Source organism: Pelophylax lessonae (genome assembly GCF_965119305.1).
Source record: "Pelophylax lessonae genome assembly, chromosome: 1".
Taxonomy (NCBI): Eukaryota; Metazoa; Chordata; class Amphibia; order Anura; family Ranidae; genus Pelophylax; species Pelophylax lessonae.
Genome location: NC_138768.1, coordinates 366,358,737 through 366,385,440, shown reverse-complemented (window position 1 = coordinate 366,385,440; position 26,704 = coordinate 366,358,737). Strand labels below are relative to the sequence as shown.

Genomic DNA, 26,704 nt, shown 5'->3' with positions numbered 1-26,704 from the left:
AAGAATTGAGGGAACAAAGAGGATCCCATTTTTAGAGTATGATAGAGTTGGGCACATTAACCTTTATGGTGAATCAAAAGAATAGAGGCAGCATCAACTGTAAAACAGCAATGTGTCAGTTATTAGATAAAACTAAAGTTGTAAGGGTGGAAAATTCTGTTAGTTCTTTTTTTTTATCTGTCTATGTCTCCTCTGGGGAGATTCATCCTCTCCATTTGGGTCACTGCAAATGTTTGAGTTGTCACCAGAAAGGGAATAGTGGGAAAATCTTATAATGGGGACACTTGGTTCATTGATAACTGGGAGGAAGGGGTTTCCACACTTCCTTTCACTTCCTATTGTTTCTAATGGACAGGAAGTGAGGGAAGCCTCTTCAGTAGGACACAGATCGCAAAAAAAAAATAAAATAAAAGACTATAAAATCATGTGCGTGTAAACATGTTATGATGCATTACAATGCATTGCCCATGCATTTTAAAAGAGACGTTCGGGAATTACAAAAAAAAAAAAAAAAAACATGCTACCGATTTCAGCTGCAGCTGCAGCTGCCCACCCCCCACCGTCTCTAAGTAAACTGAGTGAATAAACACGCCTGATGGCTCAGCTCTTGGTCCTCAGCCTGCAGGGAGCTGGTGACTGTCTCTGCCCCTCTCGTGCTCACTGAAGCGCTGGGCTGTGGAGGGGACAGGAGTGGCCGGCTCAGGCTCTCAGCTCCTGGCTTAGAGGCTGAGCCAGCTGCTTGTCCAGACTTCTGAGTGGATCCTGACCATATGGCAGGGATCTTTTCGGAGCCTGGACTGGCTCTGTGATGTCAGCTGACAGCGGGCTTTAGCCAGCTGTTGGCTGAAAGGGGATCACAGGAGTGCAGAACTAACTGCACCCCTGTGACCCACATGAGAAGTATAGCCAAAATAGCTTTGGCCATACTTCTCTAAAATTGCATGTTTTCAAATTTATATATTTTTTTCATTTTTGTGTTGTTTTTTATACCCTTATTTTTATGGCATTATTTTAGAGTTTAGATGTTTAACTAATATTAAATTGTTTAAAAATAGGAAGATATAAAAGAATGCTTATCAAAATTTTTTACCAAAACCCAGGGAGTACTGGTAATAAATGTACCCAAATCAAAGGCTGTGTGGTATGATCAAATTAGAGGGTACTCAATACATTTTGACTTTCATAAAAGTGTGCATATATCTTTGGAAAACTGCTTTAAATTATACCCTTTAGCCAGCGTGTTCTATTTCTCCATAGACACTGTATGTTAAATAATGGTTACTCTGTCCTATAGCCTTGTATGCAACACCATGGGGGGAGATTTACTAAAACTGGTGCACACAGAATCTGGTGCAGTTGTGCATAGTAACTAATCAGCTTCTAACTTTATCTTGTTAAATTAAGCTTTGAAAATAAAACCAAGATAATTGGTATTATGCACCGCTGCATTAGATTCAGTGTGCACCAGTTTTAGTACCCCCCCTTTGTTCTTGAAAAGGGCACACTTTTGCTGCATTGCCGGTACTGATCTATTCTCTTCCCTCCTCTGGATCATCAAATACTGGACTGCCTTTATCGTTCATATATTATAAGTATACTGCATTTCTGTTTGTTGTTTTAGAAAATGGAGCAGCAAACAACTTGCTCAGTGGTTCAACAAATGCTGCAGGCCAGCCATCAAATAAAAGAGACCAGCACTGTAAGTAAAACTGTATTATTCACCATATACTCTACTTGCCAATTTAATTGTCAATTTTTGAAGACTTAAATCAAATTTCAGCAACCACAATTTTGGAGAAACGTATTGAAAAATGACCAGGAAATAGATTGATAATGCCTTTTGGCTGGTATTTTAATAATTTTTATTGATTTATGCCACAATTGAAAATGTTTATAATGAATCTATGGGTGACAGGTTGTTGTGTTTGAAAACTGGTAGATATCTTTCATAAAAAGGGTAGAGTTTGTGCTGTTAAATTGTATTTAACTGAAATAATAAACTCCTCTTATTTGCCCTAATTTGGTCTGTTAAATAAATAATTTAATATATTTTGTTATATCTGTTTGATAAGTGCAAAAAAAAAAAAGTTTTACTTACCATAAGCCCCCGTTCACATAGGGGCGACGCTACTTCGCACCGCGACCTCCGAGGTCGCGGTGCGAGCAGCACGCCGCGACCTCGGAGCGGCCGCCACGGACTTTATAACATTGAAGTCTATGGCGGTCGCCTCCTGGTCGCCCCAAAGAAGCTCCGGACCCTTTTTCTAAGTCGGAGCGACTTGTGTCGCTCCTATTAGAACGGGTCCGCAGCTTCCCTATGGGAGGCGACCTACGGCGACCTGTGAGGCGACCAGGTCGCCTCACAGGTCGCCTTAGTGTGAACGGGGGCTAAGAGTTGTAGATCAGTCCCAGTATAATCCCCTCCTCTACCCAGCATGCCTCAATTTTGTGAGCAAGCAGTACATAGGGGTTGATTTACTAACACTGCAGAGAGTGCAAAATCTGATGCAGCTGTGCATGGTAGCCAATCAGCTTCTAACTTCAGCTTGTTCAATTAGGCTTTGACAAAAAAAAAAAAACTGGAAGCTGGTTTTTTTGCAGAGCTGCACCAGATTTTGCACTCTACAGTATTAGTAAATTATCCCAATAGGGTCAAACAAACATAGAGGTGTGGGACATATGTCCCTCAATAGACTAGAAAAAATGGACACAACAATTCAGAAACAGCTAAGATTTCCAAAGTAATCCAACTGAGGGATGGGCCATAGCTATTGCCCAAACCAATCTGGGAACCATCCACATTACCGAGGTATCTGAAGGAACAGATCCAGATTCAAAGGTACACTATATTACCAAACGTATTGGGATGCCTGCCTTTACACGCACATGAACTTTAATGGCATCCCAGTCTTAGTTTGTAGGGTTCAATATTGAGTTGGCCCACCTTTTGCAGTTAAAATAGCTTCAACTCTTCTGGGAAGGCTGTCCACAAGGTTTAGGAGTGTGTCTATGGGAATGTTTAACCAGTCTTTCAGAAGCACATTTGTGAGGTCAGTCACTGATGTGAATGAGAAGTCCTGGTTTTCAGTCTTTGCTCTAATTCATCCCAAAGATGTTCTATCAGCTTGATAAAATTGTCTAAAATATCTTGGCATGCTGATGCCTTAAGAGTTCCCTTTCACTGGAAATAAGAAGCCAAGCCCAACCCCTAAAAAACAACCACAAACCATAATCCCCCCTCCACCAAAGGATTTGGACCAGTGCACAAAGCAAGGTCTATAAAGACCTAGATGAGCGAGTTTGGGGTGGAGGAACTTGCCTGGCCTGCATAGAGTCCTGACCTCAACTCGATAGAGCACTTTTGGAATAAATTAGCATGGAAACTGCAAGCCAGGCCTTCTCGTCCAACATCAGCATCTGACCTCACAAATATGCTTCTGGAAGAATGTTCAAACATTCCCATAAACACACTCCTAAACCTTGTGGACTGCCGCCCCAGAAGAGTTGAAGCTGTTATAGCTGCAAAGAGGGGGTCAACTTAATATTGAACCCTATGGACTAAGAATGGGATGCCATTAAAGTTCCTGTGCGTGTAAAGGCAGGCGTCCCAATACTTTTTGTAATATACTGTAGATGGGGTGAATTCCCTTTAAGAGAGGGAAACTACCACACCCAAGGGAAGGGCAAGAGATGCTCTAGAGCAGGACAAAGAATCACCACTGAGAAGCTTCTTCCTGCTATACCAAGATGCCCCCACCAGTGAGAGACTGGAGGACTAACCAACAATCCACCAAGAACAGAGGAAAAAAGAAACTACTTAAATGGGAGGAAACTTGACCAAACAACAAGGTGTGGTCAAAAGGAAATCTCACTAGGTCAACCCCTAGAGAAGCGTGTCTCTAGAGAGAATTTTGGACAAACAAAACAAGTCCAAGGGTGAAGACTGGATGGGCAACAACAGAAGACTCAAGTTTAACAATCCTAACCCTTGGAATTTACGAAAAGGAAGATTCATGAGGAATTAGGTTTCCTGATCAGACAATCAATCTCACAGTGGGAGAACAATAATTTTGAGAGACTCACAGCATGATATCTCAAAGAATAAAAATAATACCCCAAGACTGGTAAAAAAAACAAAACAAGCGTACCACCTTGATATTCACCTCAATAAGGGGGGTAGGGTGAGCAGGTATGCCCACACACAGTGTAAATAGACATGAAGTATACCAAACCCAGACTGTTGCACAAAAAACACCATAATCAGAATGAGCAGGACTCCTTCCAACCAAACATCAGAAGGCTGAAGTCCAGCTGTAGAAGAATGATTTTTTCCCCAGTGATTGGGTACAACAAAGGCCTCTAGACTAACACTGTCCTCTTTAGGAAGGATCTGCAGCAGAGTCTAAAGCCCCGTACACATGCACCGATTGTTGGCCGACCGATCGGCCGTCTTTTGTCCAGTGTTGTTGTGTTGGTTGAAATGAGCTCTAGACTGCACACGAATTTTGTCGGCCAACAACAACCAACTGCAGAAGTGATGTCATGTTCTGGTCTACTTTTCGTGTGTTTTTTCTTCTCTGAGCATGCCCAGTCTTGATCATCACATTTTTGTCGGCCGAAATCTGTACTGACTGAGGAACAATCGGCCGTTCTGCTGACAGCCAACAAAAATTTTTTAGCATGCACACCAGATTTTGTTCGGCCGAAAAGTCGCAGTCGGTTGTCGGAAGCATCATACTAACAAGTCGACAATCGGCCGATCGGACGTTGGCCGAAAATTTACGGCCAACAATCGGTGCGTGTGTACGGGGCTTAAGAGTGTTCTGCCTCCTTACTATCATGGAGAGTACAGAAACTTTCTGGGGTAGACAGTTTCATCCCAGGAGAAAAGGTGAGGCACTCATTTGCCAAGATCTCTCCCTTTAATGACAAGACCATCCGCTGAGGGGATCCAGAAGGCAATGTCTTTTTTTAGGTAGTGTGGACAGAAATTAAACACTTGGTATCCCTGACATAGGAACCTTTTGCAGGGAGAGTTCCCAAATCTTGAGATGAAGGTTCTTCAGCACTCAAGTGATGTCCAACAGAGATTAAATCAGAATATCACCCATCAGAAAGAAATCTAACAAAACTATCTGTTCTGGGGAACCAGACAGAAGCCCCAAGCATGAGGATACACCCATCAGAGAAGCCCTTCCAGGCTGAGGGTGAAAGAACAGCCCTATCTCCTGCTAGAGACCAGTGGATTGCACTCAGTATGTATAGGTCCAAATACACTATCTGGATGTCTTGTCCAAAGTCCAGACAACATTGGGGGAGTGTCTGCATGAGTAGAAGAAGCCATATCAGAAGAACAACCACCCTACAAGGGGAAATGGGGGCTATTTCTGTGACAGTTACAGTAGGGACCAAATATTCACAGGGAGTGGAATTGCTTAGCAAGGGCTTAAGCTGAAGAGTCCCAATAAGAGTCCGTATCCAGACACAGTCTGCAGATAATGAGGTGCACAGAAGGGCTTGGATTGCAAGCAAAAATGGGTCCCCAAGCATTCCATAGTGGAGACACCAAGAATATGCACTTTGGTGGATAAAAGCAGTGAGCAGAGACCAATGCTGCTGTTGGACACTGATGAGTCAGATCCTTACTATAGAAGAGAACAGTAGGAACTGCTCCCTGTTTAAAAGTGATAGAAAAGAGTATTTAACTGTCTGTCAATGAAACCTTAGCAGGTGAGAACATCATTAACTTGTTTGGTTGTATGCCTGTTAATGTGGATCACTGGAACACCTATGTCGGGGGAGAGATCAAACAGTAGCAAATTCCTTTTAAAAGTTGAAAAATCTGACACACTCCAAGTAGGGACCCAGGACCCTTCAGTGTCTTTCCAGCCCTCTTAGAGTAATGACTTAAATTACAGGTGGGTTTTTTAAGCTGTGGTAGCTTTAAAGGACCCTAGACTTGGAACAGCAGACTGATCCTCTAGACACAATATAGCACACACTACTCTGAGAAGGTTACAGGATTAATCCCTTCTAAGTCTGAGTCATCCAAGAGTAGGCTTTTGGATTTCTGACTGAATCAGAGATGGTACCAGGGGCCTCAAGCACAAATTGATTTAGGAGCTCAGAAGTATCAGAGATAGATTCTTTTGTATATGATGCCAGAGCATGCTAAGAGCCTCTGTAAGTAGATTGCTCCAGTAACTGAACAAAAACTGATAAAAAGCCCAAAGTGGAAATGGAGGTTCTGGTAGACATTGGGAAAGCCCCATTCCTAACCAATGGAGCTAAAGCAAAGATGACTATATAACAATAGGAGTCCAAGGTTCTGGATTACATGCGTTGGTTTCTTCAGGAAATACTGGGTAAACCCTTCAGAATTGCTAGCAAAGAAGGTTCTGAGATCACCTACAGCAGTGAGACTCTGTGCATAGTGGAAATCAGCTAGGCTCAATAATGCCCCGTACACACGTACCGATTGTCGGCCGAACGATCTGCCGTCTTTTGTCCAGGGCTGTCGTGTCTGTTGAAAACTGCAAAAGACTGCACACGAATTTTGTCGGCCAACAACAGCCGACTGCAGAAGTGATGTCATGTGATGGTTAACTTTCCTTGACTTTTTTCTTTTCTGAGCATGCCCAGTCTTGCAAATCTGCTGTCTGTCGGCCGAAATCTGTACTGACTGACGCACAATCGGCCGTTCTGTTGTCGGCGTACAAAAATTTTAATGCCTGCACGACAGATTCTTTTCGGCCGAAAGTGCGCTGTCGGCTGTCGGAAGCATCATACTAAAAAGCCTACAATCGGCCGATCGGTCGTCGGCCGAATATTTACAGCCGACAATCGGTACGTGTGTATGAGGCATAAGAGGCAAGGCCTTGAGCACTCACATGATGAGAGCTTAAGACTATTAGACATAACTCATTTTAGTCATTTTAAACAAGAGGTGGAACAAGACTGGAGACCTGATAACCAATGTGGTGCTTTACGAGCAGGGACAGCAGCAGTATGGTGCTTCCTCTACGCTGAATAATATGTGCAGCACTCCAACAAGCTGGTAATGTCAGCATTCAGTCCTTCATCTTCTTAAGCCCATAATGCAGGAAAACCAGCAGTGGATGGGGAATTCGAAAAGGCACCCAATAGTGTGAGGTAGCTCCTGTTGCTTCAGCCTGACTTACCTTACTTACTAATTGAGTCTTCAGAGGCAGGGTCACACCAGAGGTTGTGCCAAAGGTCTGAACTCAGAAAGTACTCCAAGACTAACCAGCACAGTACACTCCAGCCTGGTAGGCGCTTTAATGCAGATCACAGTGCCTGTACATCACATAACATGCTAGTCCTACAATTGTCTAGCCCTGTAGGGTCTGGGTAGGGCTTCCAAAGGTATTGTTGAGGATATGCCAATCCTGGGAGTTGCCATGTATATACCAGCTCAAGAGCAATACAGGAATCTTGATTGAAGTCACTGAGCAAAAGTATCAAGGAACTTAGTTTAAATCACCAAGGAAAATATTTCACAAAGACATAAGGCTAGCAAAAGGTAGATTATTATTATTTTTTTTCTGCAGAGTTGAAGAAACGGCATCCAACCTCCTAGAACACTAGTAAAAAGCAGAGGAATGCTGGGTAGAGTAGCGTTTATATATGGCTGGCTTATAATCTTTTCTGTTTGCCAGTGTCTCAACCTTCTGTAAACAGCAAAATAAATGAGTCTGAATTTCTGTGTCCCTTGATGGACAATTGGCAAATATTAGTTGACTTGACAGAAATCCAGTGGGCTCCTAAATTCTTGTAGTGAAATGACAATGCTGCATTCCACCCTCTTCTCATATTATGAACTTGAAAGAAGGGGAATTATTCTGTAGTTCCAACACACTTCCTGTCTTAGGGTAACCACATTGTTTTTAAAATATATCATACAATGAGTGAGTGTTTTCATCTTAGGGATGTATGTTTCTGGCAGAATGGAAAATAAAGGAAATAAAAGCTAAAAATAATAATATAGCATCCACATATAAAGACTGGTGAGCTACAGTACATTGCGTGTTGGTTCTTGTGTTTTAACCACTTGCCGACTGCCGCATGACTATTTACGTCGGCAGTCAGCCCCTCACAGGCAGAGTGACGTAGATCTACGTCGCTAGCCTGTGAGGGTCTAGGGAGCGAGCGCGCGCCCCCGGAGGCACGCTCCCGCGTGGTCACGGACCCCCCCGCGCGTGTGACCGGCGGACCCGAGAAAGGCAGAAAGGCAGAAAGGAGGGAGAAAGGCAGGCGGCTGATGTAAACAAGCCGCCTGTCATTCTCCCCTGTGTAGAAACAGTGATCATACGGTTCTACTATGTAGGACCGTTGATCACTGTTCCTACACCTCAAGCCACAGCCAATCACAGTTAGAATCACGCCCCTAGGGATACACACCACCCCTCCCTCTCAAAAAAAGTTAACCCCTTCACTGCCAGTGTAATTTTACAGTAACAGTGCATATGTATAGCACTGATTACTGTAGAAATGTCACTGGTAACCCCAAAAGTGTCAAAAATATCAGTCAAGGGTCCGATCTGTCTGCTGCAATGTCGCAGTACTGCAAAAAAATCGCAGATCGCCGCCATTACGCGTTAAAAAAAAACAACAAAAATGACCAAAATCTTTCCCTTTGTTAGTAAACGCGATAACTTTTGCGCAAACCAATCAAAATACGCTTTTTGCAATTTTTTTTACCAAACATATGTAGCATAAAACAAATTGGCCAAAAATGTTAAAAAATTTAGATTTTTACATTTTTTTGGGGAATTTCATATAAAAAAATGTGAAAAATATTGCTATTTTTGCTAAATTGACGCACTTTTTTTGTTTATAGCGCATGTTAAAAAAATCGCACAGGTGATCAAATACCACCAAAAGAAAGCTCTGTTTGTGGGAAAAAAAGGACGTCAAATTCGTTTAGGTACAGCATCACACGACCGCGCAATTGTCTGTTAAAGTCACGCAGTGCCGAATCGCAAAATAAGCCCTGGTCAGGAAGGGGGTAAAATCTTCCCGGGGCTTAAGTGGTTAATACACTTTGTGGTTGATTTACTAAAAGTATAACTGAAGGCAAAACTTTTTTTTAGTTTTGGTAAGAGTGCAGAGGGATTGGAATGCTTGTCAGTTTTTAGTGCTGTCATTAAAAGCCTACCAAGTACACATTTATTGATTGGTTTTATTTAATAATAATTAACACGCAGTCAAATCATGTTAATGAAATTAAGAGAGAGGGTAGTGTTTTTATATACTTATTCAGCACATTATGTGACTGTAACTTTATTCTTGTACTTTGTACTTCTATTTCTTAGTTCGAGAAGTGGCATTATTATATGTATTTTTTATACTTTCCTCAACTTAATTGTTATATATATATATATATATATATATATATATATATATATATATATATATATATGTGTGTTTTTATATATATATATATATATATATATATGTATTTATGTTTTCTTTCTTTAAACTTTTCTCAATAAAAGTATGTAAACAAAAAAAAAAAAATGATGTTAATAAAAATACCAATAGGACTCACATGAACTACAAGGTGGAGCAGATTGGGCAAGACCTAGGAATAATCCCCTGGAGGATGCCAGTGCACTGGAGAAGGCAATTGCAGCAAAGGGTAAGAGTTCTTAGCTTATAAATATATATAATTATCCTATAATAAAAGCCATGCAAAATGACGATGATTCCTGAAAACATCTTGCATTAAGGTTGATTTACTAAGGACAAACAGACTGTACACTTTGAAAGTGGAGTTGCACCTCTGCAAGTTTAGTTGCTCCACAACTTAGCAAATGAGAAAAGGTTGGCCAAATTCCATCATCCAACCATGTGTAAGCAAATCTGCGTTTCTTTTTTTTTTTTTGTCTTGCATGTGATTTGGTATTCTTTGCAAAGTAAGGCTGGCCATACATGTTCAATTTTCTTGTACAATTTTCTGTTAGATTTACCAAAAACCATATAATATGAGGTCAAAACTTAACAACACTTTCAACTCTATACAGTTAGGCAGGCCTTTGTACTACATCGTTAAAAGTAAATCGAAAGAAAATTGCACAGAAAATTATAAGAAAATTGTATAATGTATGGCCATCCTAAGGCTTCATTTATTAACTAAGCTCTGGAGCAGCTGCACTAGCAGAGGGGAAACTGCACTTGCAAAGTGCACAGTCTGTTTGCCTTTAGTAAATCCACCCCACTTTAAATACACTTATATAAGACAAACCGACTAGATTGTGCTGATTGACTCTAAATGTGGGGTACAAATTAATCCTCAAGAATACATAAACACTTTTAGGAAAAAAAGTGAAGACCCCCTTTACACCTGTTCATCGCAGGTTAATATTTTTGCATTAAGGTAGCACAGTCATTTTGTATAGACTGTCAATGCACCACTTTGCATTTGTGAGTTATGGTGCTCTGAAACACATGAAGTGTGTGTTTGGTATGCATTGAGGTTTCATTTAAAACACAGATTATGGGTCAACATGAGTTTCTGTTACATGTGGTAAAGTTCACATTTTACTACATGTTAGCACAACTCATAGGTATAAAGCCAGCCTTATTTATCTGTGTTGTAGTATCAAGTATGTATGTAAAAGGATGATCCACTTTACACAGCAGTGCAATATCTACATACAAAGTGCTGTTTAGTCATCCATTACTCCCAGATGAACACCCTTATATATGGAAACAAACTCACTAAATCTAACTGATCTCCTATAATGTAAGCAGGCCAAACAGAGCTTTATATCACGAAACTCTAGGTCCACCTTCTCCTCCTTACTCCAGCCAGAAACTCACCATTATATAAATAAAGGTTAAAAAAAAAAAAAGAAATCCTGATAGCATATCTTCATTTATTGGTATAGATAAATAAAATAAAACCAGTAAAATTCACAATTACAAGACAATGTTCTATTATAAGAAAATTTTATGGTACAGTTCATAGAGGCCCCAGCAGCATAGAAATGATTCTCTGCTGGACCTGGTAATCTCAAACCTTGCTGAGCTGATTACTAATGTTTATATAAAAGAACATCTTGGTAGCAGTGACAATGACATGATTACATTCAATGTTAGCTGTAAGCAACAAACACATACTGGAAAGTTAAAAGCACTTAAGACTTAACACTTTAAGAGAGCAAATTTTCCAAGGATGAGGGCTGTTCTCCAATAGGGATGATCGAACGGTTCGGGTCGACCATCGGTTCAAACCGAACATTGGCTGTTCGAGGTTCGGCTGAATTCCGAACTTTTTGCTGAAAAAGTTCGGAATTCGGCAACCAGAACCGACCAAAATACAATGGTACAGGAAATGGGCTTTAAAAGCCCGTGATTGGACCAGAACCATCAGTAAAAGCCAATTGAGGGGGCAGGAGAATGCTAGGAATGTGATTGGAGTGACTAGGGGGTCCATAGGCCAATCATTAGTGAATACGCCCCCCCAGTATATAAGATAGCCCCCGCCAAATTCCTAGCATTGTAATACAGGGACATGGAAGAGAGTGGAAGCAGTTCTGTGACTTCTGCTACAAAGTGTCATTTAGCAATTTTTAGTGTGAGGAAAGGGATATCTAGTGTAGTTAGGGTGCTATTTTTCACTATAGTTAGTTTTAATAATCTAGTTTCTGCAGGGAAAGTTTTAAGTGTAAGGGGACCATAGTGCAGTGTAGGGTTAACTGACTCTGACTGCTATGGCAGGGTGACAAAACCCTTCCATATCAGGGTGACCGCCATAGAGAAAAGATCGTTTCTCTTAGGTCACTTTCAGAGCAGGGATATGGCTTCTCGCCGGTCAGCCTGCTTTTTGCTGCAGGCGTTTATAGGGCTTTTTTGAGGAGATGTTTGGAGTCAGGCATGACATCTGAACATCTGTGTAGGGGTATATATACATACACCCATGTCTGTATATATACACATACACATATATAGGTGTGAAAGGAGCAGAACACTATACTTGCGCTAATGAAATAATGAACACCAATATGTCTCCGCTCCTAACACACCTATATATGTGTATGTGTAAAATACATATAAGTGTGTGTGTATATATACCCCTATACAGAAGTTTAAATGTTTTGCCTGCCTCCAAAGACCCACCAAAAATGCCCCAAAAAAAAAACGCCTGCAACAACACACCTGGGCATTTTTTTTTTGGCACAGGCATTTTTTTGGACATTTTTTGTGGTGTCTTTGGAGGCAGGCAAAACATCTGAACTTCTCTATAGGGGTATATATATACAAACACCCATGTCTGTATATATACACATACACATATATAGGTGTGAAAGGAGCAGAACACTATACTTGCGCTAATTAAATAATGAACACCAATATGTCTCCGCTCCTAACACACCTATATATGTGTAAAATACATATAAGTGTGTGTGTATATATACCCCTATACAGAAGTTTAAATGTTTTGCCTGCCTCCAAAGACCCACAAAAAATGCCCCCAAAAAAAAACGCCTGCAACAACACACCTGGGCATTTTTTTTTTTGGCACAGGCATTTTTTTGGACATTTTTTGTGGTGTCTTTGGAGGCAGGCAAAACATCTGAACTTCTCTATAGGGGTATATATATACAAACACCCATGTCTGTATATATACACATACACATATATAGGTGTGAAAGGAGCAGAACACTATACTTGCGCTAATTAAATAATGAACACCAATATGTCTCCGCTCCTAACACACCTATATATGTGTATGTGTAAAATTACATATAAGTTTGTGTGTATATATACCCCTATACAGAAGTTTAAATGTTTTGCCTGCCTCCAAAGCTCCACAAAAAATGCCCCAAAACAACGCCTGCAACAACACACCTGGGCAGGCAAAACATCTGAACTTCTCTATAGGGGTATATATACACACACACTTATATGTATATATACACATATATAGGTGTGATAGGAGCGGAGACCTATTGGTGTTCATTATTTCATTAGCGCAAGCATAGTGTTCTGCTATTTTCACACCTATATATGTGTATGTGTATATATACAGACATGGGTGTATGTATATATACCCCTACACAGAAGTTCAGATGTTTTGCCTGCCTCCAAAGTCCCCCAAAAAATGCCCAAAAAAACGCTTGCTACAAAACCGGCAAGGTGTGAAAATAGCGGAGCCATATCCCTGTTCTATAAGTGACGTAATACAAATGATCTTTTTTTTTCTGGTTCTGGACATGCTACAGAGCTGAAACTTCACAGGTACACTTTTTAGACCACCGCTGCGGCGTCATTCTGCTGTGTAGTTCAGGGACAGAGCACACATTATACGTGCTGGCTGCTGATTAGGGACAGACAGGCAGGCAAAACTCATTTGTGTCCGCATAGAATTGAGGGACAGGTCGGAGTGTGTTAGGCAGGGCGAGTTGTAGGCATTTTAGGGCGAGGCTGCTGATTTTTAGGGTCAGTTTTCTACGATCGATTTTGCTGTGTGGGGGGGGGGTTTGCAGTGACCGATCTACGATCTTATCAATCCTTTTAGGGAGAGAGGCTGCTGATTTTTAGGGTCAGACAAGTGTGTTCTACAATCGATATTGCTGTGTGGGGTGGGGTTTGCAGTGACCGATCTTATCAATCCTTTTAGAAAGAGGCTGGAGATAGGCAGGTGTCAGTGGTCCACATCGATTTTGCTGTGTGTGGGGTGCAGTGAACACAATCCTTTTTGCCCACTGAGGAGGAGGGAGAAAAGTCTTTTTCTATCAGTCACTGTGTGCAGCGTTTGTCCTTCAGCTGTGCTGTGCTGACTCTGATCATTCACTGCTGTGTTCAGTGTTCAGTTCACATGTGCTATTATTGAGTGGTTTTAAAAATCATACACTTTTTTCTATTCCACTATTCAATATACAGCCTTGGGTTAAAAAAAATTAAATTGTGGCCTGCAGCAGAGCTGAATGATATAAGACACTGCTGTTCACATGTGCTATTGATAAATCACACCAATTTTATATCATATTTTCTATTCCACTATTCAATAAAAACCTTTGGGTATCAATTAAATTGCAGGATAGTCTGTGTTGGTGTGAGATACACCTTTCCAAGTTTTTGGGGTTCATCTCATACTTCTGAAGATTTGAGGGTGCTGCCTGTTCCAAACTCCTCCTACTCCTCATCCTGCCTTTTAGGGGTACAAACAATAGTAATTGGGGCCTAGTGTGGTTCTGTACGTGTGAGATACATACACTTTTTTTGATCATATTTTCTATTCCGCTATTCAATAAAAACCTTTGGGTATCAATTAAATTGCGGGATAGTCTGTGTTGGTACGTGTGAGATACACCTTTCCAAGTTTTTGGGGTTCATCTCATACTTCTGAAGTTTTGAGGGTGCTGCCTGTTCTAAACTTCTCCTACTCCTCATCCTGCCTTTTAGGGGTACAAACGATAGTAATTGGGGCCTAGTGTGGTTCTGTACGTGTGAGATACATACACTTTTTTTGATCATATTTTCTATTCCGCTATTCAATAAAAACCTTTGGGTATCAATTAAATTGTGGGATAGTCTGTGTTGGTACGTGTGAGATACACCTTTCCAAGTTTTTGGGGTTCATCTCATACTTCTGAAGATTTGAGGGTGCTGCCTGTTCCAAACTCCTCCTACTCCTCATCCTGCCTTTTAGGGGTACAAACAATAGTAATTGGGGCCTAGTGTGGTTCTGTACGTGTGAGATACATACACTTTTTTTGATCATATTTTCTATTCCGCTATTCAATAAAAACCTTTGGGTGTCAATTAAGTTGCGGGATAGTCTGTGTTGGTACGTGTGAAATACACCTTTCCAAGTTTTGGGGTTCATCTCATACTTCTGAAGATTTGAGGGTGCTGCCTGTTCCAAACTCCTCCTACTCCTCATCCTGCCTTTAGGGGTACAAACAATAGTAATTGGGGCCTAGTGTGGTTCTGTACGTGTGAGATACATACACTTTTTTTGATCATATTTTCTATTCCGCTATTCAATAAAAACCTTTGGGTGTCAATTAAGTTGCGGGATAGTCTGTGTTGGTACGTGTGAGATACACCTTTCCAAGTTTTGGGGTTCATCTCATACTTCTGAAGATTTGAGGGTGCTGCCTGTTCCAAACTCCTCCTACTCCTCATCCTGCCTTTAGGGGTACAAACAATAGTAATTGGGGCCTAGTGTGGTTCTGTACGTGTGAGATACATACACTTTTTTTGATCATATTTTCTATTCCGCTATTCAATAAAAACCTTTGGGTATCAATTAAATTGCGGGATAGTCTGTGTTGGTACGTGTGAGATACACCTTTCCAATTTTTGGGGCGCATCTCATACTGCCAAGGATTTGAGGGTGCTTCAGTCTGCCTCCTGCCTGTTCCGAACTCCTCCTACTCCTCATCCTGCCTTTAGGGTACAAAAAATTGTAATCAGGGCCTAGTTTGTGTTTGTACGTGTGAGATACACCGTTTTGTAAAATTTGTCCTATTCCGCTATTCAATATACACCCTGTTTGAGTGTAAAAAATTAAATTGCGGAATAGTCTGTATCGGTACATGTGAGATACACCTTTTTAAATTTGTTTGGCGCATCTCCTTCTACCGCCGAGGATTGCAGGGCACTTCAGTTTGCCTCCTGTTCCCAACTCCTCCTACTCCTCTTCCTCATCCTGCCTTTAGGGTACAAAAAATTGTAATCGGGGCCTAGTCTGTGTTTGTACGTGTGAGATACACCGTATTATAAAATTTTTCCTATTCCGTTATTCAATATACACCCTTTTGGAGAGTAAAAAATAAAATTACGGCATAGTCTGTATCGGTATGTGTGAGATACACCTTTTAAATTTGTTTGGCGCATCTCCTTCCACCGCCAAGGATTGCAGGGCGCTTCAGTTTGCCTCCTGTTCCCAACTCCTCCTACTCCTCTTCCTCATCCTCCCTTTAGGGTACAAAAAATTTTAATCGGGGCCTAGTCTGTGTTTGTACGTGTGAGATACACCGTTTTTTATCCTATTCCGCTATTCAATATACACCCTTTTGGGGTAAAATTGCGGCATAGTTTGCATATTTGACTGTGAGATACACCCGTGCGATACTGTTGTTGTTTTGTTCCGCTATTCAATAAACACCTTTCTAGGGCAAGATCTTAAATTACAGAAATATGAGGAGACTGTCAAATAGGGGCCGTGGCCTGGGTCGTGGTGCTGCTGGTAGAGCTCCTGTTGCAAGGAGAGGACATGGTCGATCTGTGCCAGCTACACACACAAGTGAATCACCTTCCTCAAGTGTTAGTAGGCGACAGAACCTGCATTAGTATTTGGTAGGGCATCATACGCCTCTAGAAATGATGAGGCCAGAACATGTAGAGGCGATAGTAGATTGGTTTGCTGCTGACACTGCCTCCAGTTCCTTCACATTGTCTCCCACCCAGTCTACTGCAGAAAGGTCAGAGTGGGCACCTGCAGCCGATGTCCAACCGTCTTTCACCTCACCCCCTTGCAAATCAGGCAAGCAGTCTGAGCCCCAAGCCATACAGCAGTCTCTTGTTCTTTTTGAGGACTCTATCAGCAGGGTTTCCCAGGGCCATCCACCTAGCCCTGCCCCAGAAGTGGAAGAGATTGAGTCCAGCGATGCCCAACCACTTATTTCTCAAGATGAGTACATGCAAGGACCATCTCAGCACGTCTCCGATGATGACGAAACGCAGGTGCCAACTGCTGCGGCGTTCAGAATTGTGGAGACCGACAAGGAGGGCAGGGGTGAAGACTGGGTGGAAGATGATGTGGAGGACGATGAGGTCCTCGACCCCACATGGAATGAAGGTCATGCAGGTGACCTGAGTAGTTTGGAGGAAGAGGCGGTTGTCGCACAGAGCCACCAGCACAGCAGAAGAAGGAGCAGGGTGCAGAAGCGGAGCGGCCGTGCCCTAGACACTACGCCTGCTACTGCCCAACACAGAAAGGGACCTAGCGCACCAAAGCCAGCTCAAAGGAGTTCTCTAGCGTGGAAGTTCTTCAGACAACGTGCTGATGACAGGACACGAGTGGTTTGCACCCTGTGCAATCAGAGCCTAAAGCGAGGCATAAACCTTCTCAACCTGAGCACAACCTGCATGATCAGGCATCTAAGTGCAAAGCACGAGCTGCAGTGGAGTAGACACCTTCAAAGCCAAGAAAGGTCTCTGGCTCCTCCTGCTTCCTCTTCTGCTGCAGTCTCGGCCTCTTCATCCACCTCTGAAGTGATACCGGCACCTGCCACCCCGCAAACAGACGATCTGTCAGCAACACCACCACCTGGGTCACCAACCATCTCCACAATGTCCCATGGAAGCGTTCAGCTTTCCATCTCCCAAACACTTGAGAGGAAGAGGAAGTACCCCCCTACCCACCCGCGATCCCTGGCCCTGAATGCCAGCATTTCAAAATTCTTGGCCTTTGAAATGCTGTCATTCCGTCTGGTGGAGACGCACAGTTTTAAAAACCTTATGTCGGTGGCTGTCCCACAGTACGTCGTGCCCAGCCGCCACTACTTTTCCAGGCAAGCCATCCCTTCCCTGCACAACCAAGTGGGGGAAAAAATCAGGTGTGCACTGCGCAACGCCATCTGTGGCAAGGTCCACCTAACTACCGATACGTGGACCAGTAAGCACGGTCAGGGGCGTTATATCTCCCTAACGGCACACTGGGTAAATGCAGTGGCGGATGGGCCTGAGGCGGATAGCAATTTGGCACATGTCTTTCCACCACCGAGGATTGCAGGGCGCTTCAGTTTGCCTCCTGTTCCTATCTCCTCCTACTCCGCTTCCTCATCCTCTACCGCCTCCTCATCCGGTCAGCGTAACACCTTCACCACCAACTTCAGCACGGCCAGGGGTAAACGACAGCAGGCAGTTTTAAAACTTGCCTGTTTGGGGGAAAAACCACACACCGCGCAGGAGTTGTGGAGGAGCATGGAACAGCAGACAAATGAGTGGTTGCTGCCAGCGAGCCTCAAGCCCGGCCTGGTGGTGTGCGATAACGGGCGAAATCTCATAGCAGCTCTGGGCCTAGCCGGTTTGACGCACATCCCTTGCCTGGCGCATGTGCTGAATTTGGTGGTGCAGAGGTTCCTTAAAAACTACCCCGATATGTCAGAGCTGCTGCAGAAAGTGCTGGCCGTCTGTGCGCACTTTCGGCGTTCTCACCCTGCTGCTGCTCGCCTGTCAGCGCTGCAGCGTAACTTCGGCCTTCCCGCTCACAGCCTCATATGTGACGTGCCCATAAGGTGGAACTCCACCTTGCACATGCTGGAAAGACTGTGCGAGCAGCAGCAGGCCATAGTGGAGTTTCAGCTGCAGCACGCACGCCTGAGTCGCTCTGCGGAACAGCACCACTTCACCACCAATAACTGGGCCTCCATGCGAGACCTGTGTGCCTTGTTGCGCTGTTTTGAGTACTCCACCAACATGGCCAGTGCCGATGACGCCATTCTCAGCTTAACTATCCCACTTCTATGCCTCCTTCAAAAAACAATTCGGGCGATGATGGAAGAGGATGTGGCACAGGATGAGGAGGAGGAGGAGGAGGAGGATGAAGAGGTAACATTTCCAAGGCTTTCAGGGCAGTCATTCGCAAGGGGCTCCAAGGGTGGGTTCCTGCACACACAAACGCCAGGGACACAATTGTCCAGCAGGGGCACAGTTCTGGAGGATGAGGAGGATGAGGAGGAGGAGCTGGAGGAGGAGATGGAACCATGTTCACAGCAGGGTGGCACCCAGGCCAGCTCATGGCCATCACTGGTGCGTGGCTGGGGGGATACAGAGGACACGGACGATACACCTCCCACAGAGGACAGCCTTTCGTTGCCTCTGGGCAGCCTGGCACACATGAGCGATTAGGTATGGAATATAACTGCGCTAACTATTGTGTTCCAGCAGCGACTTAAATTGCGACAAACAATCAAAAACGTATGAAATGGGTAAGTCGCGCTAATGAGTGATATTGTCAAATATTTACATAAATGTCAAATCATATAAATCGTGAAGAAGTGTCCACATAGACTATTAATGATCAACTAAATGTCCCAAAACTCAGGAGTTCTTCCAAACTCTTCAACTTGAAATATGAGCCACCAGATGAGTGATCTCCTTACCAGATAGATAAAGGAAATTAGCCCTCAAAACACCAGATGAAGTGGATCTGTAGCCTCGAATCCAAAAATTGAATCGGTTCCCGGATATTGTTTGCATGTGGAGAGAAATTAAATATCCATAGCGTGACACTGTATGACAATCTCTCAAACACCCAATATGTGAACCTTCACTAAGAAGGTGAAAGGAAAGGCCACCACACCAGTGCAATTAACACTGCCAACGGCCAGGTGATACTTGAATAAGACAGCCCAATAACCACCAAGAGGATATAGAACTGCCACCAAAATCACTGCCTCTTACCAGAGTCTGATTATTACAAGCCAAACAATCAAAGACTTCAGTGTGTGCCAAACACCATATGGAAATAGATGCAGAAATGTGAAGAGACACTCAGAGGTCTGATGATCTAGACCAAAATCACTGCCGCTTACCAGACTGTGACAGGTGACAAGCAAAAGGTCTCAAACAATCCTCTGGATAACTGATATCAATTGCTCCACGTCCAGCCGACCCAGCCAAAAAGGGAGACAAAAAAGCACTCCATAGTGTAAAACCAAACAAACTTTAATTCAAAAAAGGAGAGCAACTTACAAAAATGTAGATGGAGAAAGCGTGGATAGGATGCGAGCCGCCGGCCGGTCGGCTCCTTCGCCCGTCCTCAAACTCAAAGCAGTGACGTCAGCACGCCGCGACCGACGCACGTTTCGTCAGATATGACGTTTTCAACCTTTTCACACCTTGAAAACGTCATATCTGACGAAACGTGCGTCGGTCGCAGCGTGCTGACGTCACTTCTTTGAGTTTGAGGACGGGCGAAGGAGCTGACCGGCCGGCGGCTCGCATCCTATCCACGCTTTCTCCATCTACATTTTTGTAAGTTGCTCTCCTTTTTTGAATTAAAGTTTGTTTGGTTTTACACTATGGAGTGCTTTTTTGTCTCCCTTTTTGGCTGGGTCGGCTGGACGTGGAGCAATTGATATCAGTTATCCAGAGGATTGTTTGAGACCTTTTGCTTGTCACCTGTCACAGTCTGGTAAGCGGCAGTGATTTTGGTCTAGATCATCAGACCTCTGAGTGTCTCTTCACATTTCTGCATCTATTTCCATATGGTGTTTGGCACACACTGAAGTCTTTGATTGTTTGGCTTGTATTAATCAGACTCTGGTAAGAGGCAGTGATTTTGGTGGCGGTTCTATATCCTCTTGGTGGTTATTGGGCTGTCTTATTCACGTATCACCTGGCCGTTGGCAGTGTTAATTGCACTGGTGTGGTGGCCTTTCCTTTCACCTTCTTAGTGAAGGTTCACATATTGGGTGTTTGAGAGATTGTCATACAGTGTCACGCTATGGATATTTAATTTCTCTCCACATGCAAACAATATCCGGGAACCGATTCAATTTTTGGATTCGAGGCTGCAGATCCACTTCATCTGGTGTTTTGAGGGCTAATTTCCTTTATCTATCTGGTAAGGAGATCACTCATCTGGTGGCTCATATTTCAAGTTGAAGAGTTTGGAAGAACTCCTGAGTTTTGGGACATTTAGTTGACCATTAATAGTCTATGTGGACACTTCTTCACGATTTATATGATTTGACATTTATGTAAATATTTGACAATATCACTCATTAGCGCGACTTACCCATTTCATACACATGAGCGATTACATGCTGCAGTGTCTCCACAACGACCGCCGAGTTGCCCACATTCTAACTTGTGCTGATTACTGGGTGGCCACACTGCTGGATCCCCATTACAAGGACAACGTACCGTCCTTAATTCACTCACTGGAGCGCGATCGCAAGATACGCGAGTACAAGCGCACGCTGGTAGACGCGATGCTGCTGGCATTCCCACCTGACAGCGGGGCCACAGTGGAAGCACAAGACAGAGAAGGAGGAGGAGGAGGAAGAGGTCGCCAACGCAACCAGGGCACCGCCAGCACCTCAGAAGGCAGGGTTAGCATGGCCGAAATGTGGAAAAGCTTTGTCAGCACGCAACAACAAACAGCAGCACCAGCAGCTCATATGGAACGTGTTAGCAGGAGGTAGCATTTCACCAACATGGTGGAGCAGTATGTGTGCACACGCCTAGACGTACTGAATGAGGGGTCTGCCCCCTTCAACTTCTGGGTCTCCAAGTTGGGCACATGGCCTGAGCTTGCCCTTTAATTTCTGAAAAGAAGCAGTGTTGGCTACCTCGTCCTCCTCAGGGCCAGATTAACGTAGGGGCTATTGGAGCTGCAGCTCCAGGCCCCTACCTTTATATAGGCCCCGGGTTGGCCATATTCACTGTTACCGCTCTTCTGTCACTTGTAAACACAGAAGTCTGGCTTCTATGCTCGCTTCCCCAGGCAGCTCCCTCAGAACCTCCCCACACAGCACGAAGGCCGGACAAGGAGGGACAGTTGCCGATGCATGGATGTGTTTATGGGCTTCAGAGACAGCATCCCATGTTGAATTAGGCATGCATGGCTGCATCCTTCCTCCTCTGAGTGCATGCCAAGGCACAGCCCTTAAGGCCCTTCAAAATCCTCAGCACCAAGTCCATGATGCTCTTAATCCGGCCCTGGTCCTCCTCCACCGCCGCTTCCACCTACACCGCCCATAGGTGTGCGCAGCCTATTGCATTAGGGTGTGCACCCCAAAGTTTAAATACACATGCATGTGTTTGCCTACATGTACAAGGCCCCCATACATTACTCTCCCTGCTGGCAAAGAGAAATAGAGCAGAGCAGGTCCGAGGGAGATCTTTCCCATCTCCTCACTGGCAAACAGAGCGACAATGCTATGTGCCCTAGGTGATTAGGGTGTGCCCAGGTGCACCCGGCACACCCTGTGCGCACGCCTATGACACCGCCACATCCACCACCACCTCAACCTCCCTCCTACTCCATATGGGCCTCGTCCTTCAGAGATGAAGAACATTGTTTTATTTTTCTGTTTTTTTTTGTTGTTTTAAGTTATTTCCTTATCCACATTTGTTTGCAGAGCACTCGCCATGCTCTTAACTACGTTTTGCTGCCATTTGCAGCACTCTAGCCCTTTCCATTGGTGTTTTAGAGCCATTTTAGTGCCTGAAAGTTCGGGTCCCCATTGACTTCAATGGGGTTCGGTGTGTGGGAAAAGTTCGGCAAAAGTCCGGGACACGGACCCGGACTTTTTTTTAAAGTTCGCCCGAACCCGCCAAACACGGACATCCACGTGTCCGCTCAACTCTAATTGGCATCAATGAACACAGAACAGAAAAGGGAATTTTTCAAAAAGACTATATGTAACCACACTGCAAAGTATATTCCCATGGGCAATACGTTTAAAAGGCTAAAAATAAAACCTATCTTTCTATTTGCATTTGCAATGGAACCCATGGCAATTGCCCTGCGGACATCCTCAGCAGTAGGGGCACTGGTGTTAGGGGGTATCTGCCCTTTATGCAGATGATCTCCTTCTTTCTTTGCGGGATACTGGGCCATTCCTTGAAGCGGTTTTTGCAACATTGAATAACTATAAATGTTTTTCTGACCTAAGAGTCAGCTGGGAGAAGTCCAGTATAATGCTCATAGATGCTGGAGCTCAAACTCAGGCTGCTCCAAATGTTTTTATCCCCTCAGTCTCTGAGTTTAAATACTTAGGAATCCACATTTCCCCTAGAGTGGGAGACTTATGTCGCTTAATTTACTCCCCCTACTGTCTAAAGTCAGAAGAACGCAGTTGGATGCATGGCGAAAATTGCCCCTCTCATTGATCGGCCATGTAAACCTTCTCAAGATGAATATTTTACTGATATTTTATACTTTTTTACGTAATTCCCCAATCTGGATGCCTTGTTCATAATTCAACCCCTTGGACAGGGAGGTTGGCACTACCGAATCTCTTTAAATATTTTTTAGCAGGACAAATGGTCTTTGCCAGGCGCTGGTTGCTACGTGATGATGGAGATGTAGCAAACATGCTTGAGGCTGTGATCCTGGGATCTTGTGAAAGTCTATATTATCTGGTATACAGGGGTCCCCAGGTGGCTTCTACTTTGACCAACCCGAAGTGAGCAACACTACGTGCTGGGGAGGTCAATTGTCTTTTTTTTCTTATGCACTTTAAAGAAATGTTGCACATACGGGAAGGGGGGAGGAGTTGGGTTTTTCATCCACATAGTCAGTTGATTATGTTAGATAGCTTCACCGACTTATCAGACTATACACAGGGTTGTATATGGCTGTCGTTAATCGTACAGTTTTTTTTTCATATTGGAAAAAGTCTAATAAAAACTATTTTCCAAAAAGAAAAAAAAATAATAATAAAAATAAAACCTATGTGGCTCACGTCCAAAGTTAAAAAGCTATACATTATAAAAAAAAACATCTTCTTCAGCTGTGTGTATAGAGAGGAGCATGGGGGAGCTTGTGTCCATATTGGGGACGATTCGACATAGTCCCTAATGAACCATTATGGCTCAAAATTGATATGGTCCAGAAATATTTAGACAGCATAAAGGTGAATAAAGCATCTGGACCAGATGGCATACTCACATGTCCTAAAATAATTTAGTTCTGTCATTTCAAAGCCATTGTTTCTAATTTTTAGGGACTCTTTATTGACTGGCATAGTACCACTGGATTGATGTAAGGCCAATGTGGTGCCTATATTTAAAAAGGATCAAAATATTTATTAAGAAACTACAGACCTTTTAGTTTAACTTTTATAGTTGGGAAGATACCGAAGAGTTTAATAAAAGACCATATGGATTCGTTTTTGTTTTTGCTAAAAAAAAATATTTTAACCAATAGAAAGCATGGAGTAATGAAAGACAGACATTGTCAAATACATATGATTTCTTTTCATGAGGAAGTGAGCAAAACTTTGACTGTGTCTGTGGACAAAGTATACCTGGATTTTGCAAAAGTGTTTGACACAGTTTCCCATACATGGCTATTGGCTAATATGTAAGGTAAAGTCTACAGGTTTGGAAAAAGTTGTTTGTAAATGGATAGAAAACTGGGTAAAGGATTGTATTTAGGGAGCAGTGGCTAATGATTCATACTCTGAACGGCATAAGATAATCAGTGTACCACGAGGTTCAGTGCTGGGTCCCAAACTTTTTAATATTCAGCATTTTTAAATTATATATGATCTGGGATTAAAAGTACTATTTCAGTGTTTGCAGATGACACCAAGCATTGCAGTGGAAAAACATCCTTACAGGAAGTATCCAACTTACAAGCTGACCTTAATGTGCTGTTTAATTGCACAACTGTATGGCAAATTAGTTTTAATGTTGATAGATGTAAAGTTATGCACTTGGGGGCTAAGAATATGCATGAATCATACATATTAGGGGAAGTACAACTGGGGGAGTTAATGGAAGAAAAGGATCTGGGGGTTCTGGTAGATCATAGGCTTAACAATAGCATAAAATGCCAAGCTGCAGTTTCCAAAGCAAGCAAAATCCTTTCTTGTTTAAAAGAGGTATGGACTGCAGAGAGAGAGAGACATAATTTTGCTCCTGTGCAAATAATTTTTAAGACCTTATCTAGCATATGCAATTCCGTTTTGGGCAACAGTTCACAAAAAGGATATTGGGAAACTGGAGAAAGTGCAGAGAAGGGCAACCAAACTAATAACAAGCATGGAGGAGCTCAGTTATGAGGAAAGATTAGCTGAACTGGATGTATTCTCCCTTGAGAAGAGGAGATTAAGGGGGGGGGGGGGGGTATGATCAACATGTAGAAATACATATGTGGTCCATATAGTGAACTTGGTGTTGGGTTATTCACTTTAAGATCATCACAGAGGACAAGGGGACACTTTTTATGTTTTGGAGGAAAATAAATTAAATTTTCAAATACAGAAAGGCATAGAATGAAATAGAGTCCAATGAGAGCTGGCTCTGGCTAGCTCAGTAGATTGTGTAAAAAACACACACACACAGATACACATAATATAACTGGATACTACATTTTATAGGTAAAGTTGATCCAGGGAATATCTGATGGAAGGAATTTTTTGGATCATGTTTTATTGGGGTTTTTTGCCTTCCTCTGGATCAACTGTGGGCATAAAATTGTATAATTTTTTTCCCCCTTCTATTGGTTGAACTGGATGAACGTGTGTCTTTTTTCAACCAGACTAACTATGTAACTATGTAACATTTGGCAGACCCTGTATTTGGTGGCACACACAACCAGTGTCACGTGGCTTTGTTCCACCCACTGCATTTCATAATTGAAAGTTTTTGTCAGGAGCAGTGGGAAAGATGTCTGCAGTACCTCCTCAAATGCAGCAATTTCCACCCCAGAACTTAATTTAACCAAGAAGCAGAAAAAGATTAAACCAATCAATGATGATTATCAATAGGAATGGGGTTCAGATTTGCTTCTATAATAGGTTTGCTGGGAATCCTGCGTGTTCAAAGTTTATAGTCAAAGTAAATTTATGGATAAATTCTTTGTAACCATAATGAACTGCATGGCCTTTGAACTTAGGTCAGCAGGCATTAAGGGCCAATAATGGGGGTTTTGCTATGTCCTAGCCACCTAACAATAAAAAGGTGGGTTCCAAACAGCCATTTGTCAGTGTATTTTGCAGTGGTTTAGGGATTGCTGACAACCAATGTAAGTAGAGTAAGTCGCTATATTGCACTAAATTACTGTGGATTGCAGTGTGATGGGTGTGATAGGCTACATATTTTCATGTTCCCACCTCTTTTATTTAATGTTTTATGTAAGGGGTGCTCTGATGGGAATTTTGATGTAAGGGGGACTTTGATGGAGACTCTAATGGGACACCGATGTAATAGGAACTCTAATGAGGACCCTGATGTAAGCAGGAATCTGATGGTACATTGGTCTAGAGGGGGGACTATAAGGGGAATTTTGATGTAAGTGGGGAATCTGACGAGGACCCTGATGAAGGGGGGGCTATGATGGGAGGGGAACTCTGATGGAGACTCTGATGTGAAGGGGATTCTGATGGAAACCTTGATGTGCAGGGGATTCTGATGGGGACCCTGGTGGAAAGGGGGGCTCTGATGTAAGGAGGGGCTTTGGTGGGGACCCTGATGTAAGTGGGACTCTAAAGGGTTATTTATGTAAGTAGGGACTATATTGGGGGCCCTGATGTAAGGGGGGGGTTCTGATGGGGTGCCTGATAAAAGGTGTAAGCCTGATGGGGACCCTATTATAGGGAGGGACTTTGATGGGGACCCTGATGAAAGGGTAGACTCTGTTGGGAAACCTGATATATGGTGGGGGGCCCTGGTGGGGACCCTAATGTAACAGGGTACTCTGATAGGGACCCCCATGAAAGGGGAATTAGGGATCGTCTTCCATTTCTACCTTAAAGGGCCAGAGCTCTCCATTGTGAAATTTTCTATCTGCTGCCAATAGTAACATTATAGTCTGCAAGCTCTGCCTGTATTATATCTGCTGGTAATAGTAATAAGACAAATTTCCCTGAGTTCCATATAAATTGTGAAGTTCAAGGAAGTTTGGATGCTGAACATGTACTCTTTTAAAATCAAATTAAAAATACCCATTTTCTAGACAAATAGGAAAGGGGGTGGCAAT

The 26,704-nt window shown here is 43.1% G+C and overlaps 1 protein-coding gene across 1 annotated transcript in view; it reads left to right on the top strand.

The window, feature by feature from the left end:
- The first annotated feature begins 1,612 nt into the window (after nt 1-1,612).
- Nucleotides 1,613-26,704, top strand: part of LOC309564256 (annexin A1-like) — an 82,829-nt gene continuing 57,737 nt past the window's right edge. Inside the window, exons 1-2 of the mRNA XM_082268881.1 lie at nt 1,613-1,699; nt 9,565-9,661. Coding sequence (XP_082125007.1) covers nt 1,625-1,699; nt 9,565-9,661 — 172 coding nt within the window. The 5' untranslated portion in view covers nt 1,613-1,624. The remainder of the gene's footprint in view (nt 1,700-9,564; nt 9,662-26,704) is intronic.